This window comes from Camelina sativa, chromosome 19 (genome assembly GCF_000633955.1).
Source record: "Camelina sativa cultivar DH55 chromosome 19, Cs, whole genome shotgun sequence".
Taxonomy (NCBI): domain Eukaryota; kingdom Viridiplantae; phylum Streptophyta; class Magnoliopsida; order Brassicales; family Brassicaceae; genus Camelina; species Camelina sativa.
Genome location: NC_025703.1, coordinates 519430 through 526795, shown reverse-complemented (window position 1 = coordinate 526795; position 7366 = coordinate 519430). Strand labels below are relative to the sequence as shown.

At 33.9% G+C, this 7366-nt stretch overlaps 2 protein-coding genes across 3 annotated transcripts; one reads left to right on the top strand and one right to left on the bottom strand.

Moving 5' to 3' along the window:
• Positions 3143–5446, top strand: LOC104763811 (UPF0725 protein At3g44770). Of its 2 annotated transcripts, XM_010487193.2 has the most exons (6): positions 3143–3316; positions 3472–3654; positions 3743–4121; positions 4228–4774; positions 4950–5085; positions 5233–5446. In XM_010487193.2, exons 1-4 carry the CDS (start codon positions 3197–3199, stop codon positions 4740–4742), a joined length of 1197 nt encoding a protein of 398 aa, XP_010485495.1. In that variant the 5' UTR covers positions 3143–3196; the 3' UTR covers positions 4743–4774; positions 4950–5085; positions 5233–5446. The 2 variants fall into 2 exon arrangements, with proteins under 2 accessions (XP_010485495.1, XP_010485494.1); XM_010487192.2 differs by having other exon boundaries at positions 4228–5085.
• Positions 5568–6381, bottom strand: LOC109131031 (stress-induced protein KIN2-like). The gene is made up of 3 exons (XM_019241402.1): positions 6241–6381; positions 5975–6043; positions 5568–5849 (listed from the first exon to the last, which is right to left on the bottom strand). Exons 1-3 carry the CDS (start codon positions 6295–6297, stop codon positions 5769–5771), a joined length of 207 nt encoding a protein of 68 aa, XP_019096947.1. The 5' UTR covers positions 6298–6381; the 3' UTR covers positions 5568–5768.

The window sequence follows — 7366 nt, the reverse complement described above, 5'->3', positions numbered from 1 at the left end:
AAAAAAAAAAAACATATTATTTAATTAAAACACACAAACATTTTATTTAATTAATATATAGTTTAATGTCCAAATTTATTCCATATATTCTTAATCAGATTTTCTTTTAATTTGTGAAAAATTGTTTGCAAAAAATTGTATTCATTCACAGCTTGCCACGTCAGCTTAGAACTGAGCCAAGATCAGTTCTACATCAAGAACAAAAAAAAGTGTTCTAAGCCACTATTCATTATTTTTCTATTTTTTTGGGGCTAAGAACACCTCTCATGTTCTTCCTATAAAGATGGCCTAGATATGGGTGTCTTGATTCCAAACTTAACATAAAACTGAACACAAAACTTAACATTGAAAAATAGAGAAAATGGAGCTATGATGATTAATCCATAACACATAAACTGAACATTAATCCATAACAATGGGAAATCAGACATAACAAGGTGATCTTATCCCTCTGATCATCATCATCCCTCTCATCCCTGTTTCAATCTAAGCAAACACTGCAAATACATACCAAAAAAAGTCGTTATAATAGCCAATGCATATATGGTCAAGATGTCGGCGGTGAATATGTTTGGGTAGTGCAATAAGGCGTTATATATATTTAGGTTATACTAGTGGAAGTTATTATCTCATTGAGGCTTTGGAAGTGTGAAGCGAGGACAATGCGTTGACCTTCTAATACAATTTCATCCAACTTCAATATGAGTAACCTAATCGATATGTCGAACAAATAGAAGACTTGAGAGAGAAATTTTAGACTTTCAATTTTGATAAAGAAAAATTGGGAAAGAGTTTAAAGGTCATATCTAAACGACTATATCGAATCCGACCGTTGGAAGGGATTTAATGATTTATCATAAACGGCTCTCTTAATTCTTTATCAAAGTAACAAAGAAGTCATCGAAGAAGAGCTAAGTGTGGGCTTAACGTATCTGATGCCCAATTAGTTTACAGTGGGCATTTAGGAAGCCATAAATATGTCCCTTACAGCAAGCCACATGTACTAGATTTGATTATGAACATCAATGATAAGATTCCATTCGGATTTGGTTTCGTATTACATTAATAAATCATATAAATAAATGGGAACCAAAATATGTATAACCGAGAAATTTGGATTTTATGTGGTAAGTCTATCAATGAAGTTGGTGGTGGGGGGAAATTTTGGACATAAACTCATTTCTAAAGCATTTTTGAGACTTGTTGGATCCTTTCTAAAGCATTTCAAAAGCATTTCTAAAGTAATTTTTGAGACTTGCTAAAGAATTTCTAAAGTAGTACCACTAAAGTTGGATCATTTACAACTTGATAAGTTGGTTCGTAGACATAGAGATTAAATTAATTAAGCTTTATAAAATAGCCATTTCATTTTATTTATATTTTACATAGTAAATAAATGTTTGAAACCAACTGATAACTTTTTTGATAAAGAACAAATGTAAATTTGTATTCGAAAATGGTTCTTGGAATTTGTGTAGAAGAATTGAGATTGAGATATGATGTTGCTATGTTCGGTGGTGCAGAAATTGGCCATATGATAGAAGTTGCAAGTGTTAATGAAAACAATAAGTAAGTGAATTTGTTTTGATGAATATATGGATTTTTTTGGTTATTGTTGAATATGCTAACTTGTGCCTTTGAGCAGAACAAAACCCATCTCATGCAAGGTGCTTCAAACCTTTAGCAACGTCTTTCATCAAAGTCAACATGAGACAACGTCTTTCATCAAAGTCAACATGAAACGAAACTTGACCTGCAAAAAGACCAGCGAAAGGATTAAAGGGTTACGTTCGATGAAACAAAGAATTTAGGAAATTGAAAGAATTTGACACATTTGTTTCCCTTTCGAGAGAAACGATCTTTTTGAAAGAGAAAGGGCATAGAGCTACGATCGAGATTTCTCTGGGACTCGGATTGGGGATGGCGTTGGAATCGCCGAACGGTCGTTTTAAAGACGAAACGATACGTTTTGGTATTAAGATCTATAATAGGACCACTAAGAATAGCAATCCGGCCCATGTAGCCTAATATGTCTTATGTTATTACACGGAGCATTTAGGAAGCCATAAAAACATGTCCCCTATATCAAATGACATGTACTAGATTTGATTATGAACATCAATGATAAGATACCATTCGGATTTGGTTTCGTATCACATTAATAAATCATATAAATAAATGGAACCAAAATATGTATAACCGAGAAATTTGGATTTTATGTGGTAAGTCTATCAATGAAGTTGATGGTGGGGGGAAATTTTGGACATAAGCTCATTTCTAAAGCATTTTTGAGACTTGCTGGATCCTTTCTAAAGCATTTCTAAAGTAATTTTTGAGACTTGCTAAAGCATTTATAAAGTAGTACCACTAAAGTTGGATCCTTTACAACTTGAAAAGTTGGTTCTAGATGTAGAGATTAAATTAATTAAGCTTCATAAAATAGCCATTTCATTTTATTTATAGTTTACGTAGTAAATAAATGTGTAAAACCAACTGATAACTTTTTTGACAAAGAACAAATGTAAATTTGTATCCGAAAATGGTTATTGGAATTTGTGTAGAAGAATTGAGATTGAGATATGATGTTGCTATGTTCGGTGGTGCAGAAATTGGCCATGTAATATAGGTTGAAGATGTTAATGAAAATAATAAGTAAGTGAATTTGTTTTGATGAATATATGAATTATTTTTTTGTTGTTGTTGAACAAAACCCATCTCATGCAAGTGCTTCAAACCTTTAGCAACGTCTTTAGCAAAAAAGACTAAAATTAAAACGTATAAAAATGATACATTTGATCTCAAGTTAATTTTAGACGTTCAAAGGTTTTAAACGTCTAATGTATAATTCTGGTTTTGTGAAATCTCAAAGTTTGAATCATGTATTATTTAACTAAAATTAATGTCGTTTTTTTTTTTGTTATTAGAACAAGTAGTTTGTTTAACACTGTAATTTTTTTGATACAATGGGTCATTATCTGAAACTTACCAATAATGGGGTATAATTTTTGACCCAGAATCTATTCGGAAAAAAAAATATGTAGGTGGGCCAAAAATGTGTGAAGCCCTATACATATGGTCCGGGCCGGAACTGGGCCCATTACCACTTGATTTATATATGTAGTGAGCGACCTATCCGCACTTAAAAGAAGAAGAAGAAAAAAAAAACACACAGAAAACCCTAGATCGAAAGAAGAAGATGGCGGATACTCTGCAGCGGATGTTGGAAAGCGGAGAGCTAACGAAGGAAAAATTGTTCTCTTTTATGCGGGGATTAGATTCCGATGATAAAGTAGTGGGTGGATGCACATCTGAGAAGGTATTATTTTTATTTTTGGCCATGGCGATTGTAATTTTGTATTTGATCTTCCAATATTGCCGTGGGTAGAGGCTTTAGATAGTAGAAGATGATTATCCCAAACCTAAACAACTTTCTCACACACTCTCCTCCTTTGTTGTTGTATGTATCATCAGAAAGTGATTGAGGAAAAAGCTGTTAAACGAATCGACAACAGGAAATCTCTGAAGCAGTTGTTGGACATGCGGTTTCTATCTGCTGAGGAAAGCTACAATCTTTTACGCCAAATAGAAGAAGAGGAAGGTGAAGAAGAGGAAGAAGTAGACGAAAGGTACCACGACCAAATCCTTGATTCTCAGGTATGTAGGTAACCCCTATAAATATTACTTACCCCTCCTCCCCGCGGCTATATTGTAATTTATATTTTTTTTCTTTTTTGGGGTTTAGTTTTTCGATATCGATCGTGACGTTCGTGTCCCACGTTTGATCGGAGTCTTACAATTTTATTTTGGGGACAAGGAGGAAGAACAACCACCTCCCGAAATGGTTCTCTACGGCCAGTTGGCTGTTCATTGGTTCAACTTTGAGCACAATAGGAACTTGAAGTTCATACGCTTACCAAAATTGAATACCCAACATCCGTTTTCTGTATCCTACTATATTACTGTAGAGGTTGAAGATGAGGATGAAGATGTTGATGCTGCTGCTGATTCGTCTCCGTCGTCTCTCACTCTGCAAACTATGGTCAAAAGACCTTTTGGTGCCTTTTTGGAAGCTATGATGGAAGTTATGATTGAAGTCTGCAGAATCAAACCCACCACAACAGGTTTTCTTTATTTTTTATTTTTTTTTATTTTCTTTAACCAAATTGAAACAAGAAAACATTTTGTTTCTCTCTACTGACCTGACCTGACCTCCTTTTCTGTTTGTAGCGAATCAGCTAGACTTCCAGCACTTCATGATTGGTTGGGTAGATGCGTCTTACAGAGAATGTATGCCTACCTTTTTGTCTGAATCGCCAGAAGAAGCAGCTGATGATCAGAGATTCTACGAGGTTCCGGACGAGGACATTCGTAAAAATGATTGGCTTCGTCTGTATGCCCACTTTGCACTTTTCAAAGTTTGCGAGGCTGGATCTCATGCTTTCCCGCCAAAGGAGATGGAGTTGAAGAAGATACTTGTGCAAACACGAGTAACAACAACTCAATATGATCATGATGATGATGATGATGATGATGATGATGATGATGATGATGATGATGATGTTGAGCCGCCGTCTCCGATTCTCAATCCCATTGATGCCAAGTCTATGAATGCCATCTTCCACATAAGCTTCAAGGCCAACTGTCGCGACTACACATCCGTAGTAAGGAGAACTGTAGATGGGTTTTCAGGACATATGCACCTCGAAGTCAACACCACGGAGATTGATTGCTTCTCTCCTTAACAGATGATGAAAGTTAGTTGGTGGTCATGCCGGTGCGCTCTGTTACAATCACTCGTCAGAATACTCCTTATGCTTTATGTCGTTTTATCTATCCTTTGGTTTCTAATCCTCCACCGCAACTATATCTACAATCTTGCATTTGTGTTCTCTATCGTATCAAACAGCAACCGCCATTGATACCTCATCCTTTTTGTTTTTCAATCTCAGTTACAAAAACACTAGTGCTTGGTTTTGATTTGAACAAAAAAGTTTGGATTTTTACGAAAGGAGTCGATGGAGCAGCAATGGCAAGACAGAGGAAATGGTTAGGGATTTAGACTAAAACCTCTGAGCAAGACAAAAGGTTCGACTTCACTTATTTCTTTAACTGTGGTCCTCCTACTTTTTGAAGTTTTCGGTTTTAGCCATACCGTTTTAGAATCTGTCAACAACCCTGTTTTCTTGGTTCACTGATTCTTACCAGATTTTTTTTTTTTTTTTTTTCCAACAGGTTACAAGATTGACTCAAATTCTTACCAGATCTTATTCTCTCTTGAAAACATGTTAGTATCGAATGATCCAATTATATTTCTCTCAATAAATTTTCCAATGAATTTAATAAATCTTTAAGATACAATTTTTAAAAGTTCCAAAGTTTATTTGAGGAACAAAAACTTCACCTAATGTTCCAAATTATCTTAATTTTGGATAAAATTTCCAAATTAACAGCAAGGTATACATTGTGGTCCTGTTCATGCTAGTTTCTAAACGCAAAATGTTCGTAAATTCTTAATACTGTATATGATGTTTGCTTATCTTATTTGATTGGTCTAATTTTGTTTGAAATTGTGTTACTTTATATCTTCTTTTGCTTTCATTATTTTTGACAAACTTTTATTAACTATATCGATAAGATTACATAATTAAACATCCAAAAGGAAAACAAGAAAACAACATCAGAAAGTGGCAGGAATGAGAATTAAAACCCCCAATTTATTAATCATATGTCGAAGAGGGGAATTAATTAGAAAAAGAAGTTGAAAGTGATTAGTTGTTTTTGTTCATGCCGGTCTTGTCCTTGACGACATCAGCAGCTCCTTGTGCCTTCTCCTTCACTTGTTGTCCCGTCTACAATTCACATGTACAAATAGAGGGTTATAAGACCATATACTATATAATTTGACTTAATTTTGAATATTATGAACGTTTCTACTAGAAGGGAACAAAATAATTGAAGGAGTAAAAAACTGAACTTGTTGCAAGGATTCTTGAGCGGAACCAGCAGCATCCTTAGCCTTGTCCATCATACCACCTGCCTTCTCCTATATTCACATATTATAACCTTATACATTAATATAGAATAGAACAATCTTGTCTTTTTTTTTTTTTACGCAATGAACAATCTTGTCTAAAAAGAAGTCAAACAGCTTATAATCCGTAAGCATTTTCGGGAAAACAATTTAATAACAAAAAATATAAAAAAGTACATGAGTGTAAGGGTTAAGAAAGAGAGAGATACCTTAGTCTGGCCAGTGGCTTGACCGGCTTGGTAGCTCACGTTTTGCTTGTTGTCCATATTCTTCAAGTTATGTGTTTGGTTAAACTTTGACTGCTTTTTGATTGATTGTAGTTGTGTTTGATGATGAACTGGTAGTGGAGTTTTGGTTGCTATTTATAACCAAGAGACGTGCTTGGGAGTCTCCACGTGTCGAGGACACGTGCAATGGTTCGAGAAACTTGCCTTCGTCGGTGGCTAGTTTTATCATCCACGTGTTGGATAACCGTTTGACCAGGACATAAAGGCTTCTTACGTACGTGGTTCTCTCGAATGCTGATCCTAAAACGACATGGTTTATTACTTTATTTTACTTGCTTGTATTGGTCTGTTGAGCGATTATAGGATGTTCAGTGAAAGAATTATCTTTTTTTGTTACATTGATTAAGATTTGTAATTATTTTCTCACGCAACTATTTTTCTTTTTGTTTGTTCATAACTTTAGATTTCACATACTGTATATAAGTACAATTTTCAGTCCAATAAAAGATTCAATTTCTTGTTTTGAGAAATTTAACAGATTCAATTTCTAAGGATGAAAACAAGGTGTTATGGTTTTGAAGGTCTTTTTCTTTTGCTACTGTTATTCATAGGAGTCATCATCCAACGGCAATTCTTAGTTGGAACTCTTAACAATAATATGATGAAAATTAAATTATATTCCTACTTTTTAATTTTCACAAGTTAAATAAACATCTTGAAAACTAAATAATCATGCAAGTTGTAAAAAAATCGAGATGAATTTCTCTGGGTCGATTTCTCGCTTTTTGTTTTATTTTCTCTCTAAGTTGAATATTTTATGTAACCAGAATTTGAACTTTTACTAAATTACTGGCAAACTCGTTTTTATTTTTCCACGAATCGTTAAAAAACAAATATGTAACAGCAAAGACACGTAACAATAATAATAATAATAATAATAAAGGTAACATTTCAAAATAAGAACATAGTAGTCTCAGGTAATATAAAACCCAAATTCATAAAGCAGAAAAACAACAACACACTTGGCTTGTGAAGGAGATAAACTCAACTTCACAAGCCCATTATTCATTATTCATAAGTTTTTTAAAAAGAAAAAAAAAAAAAAAAA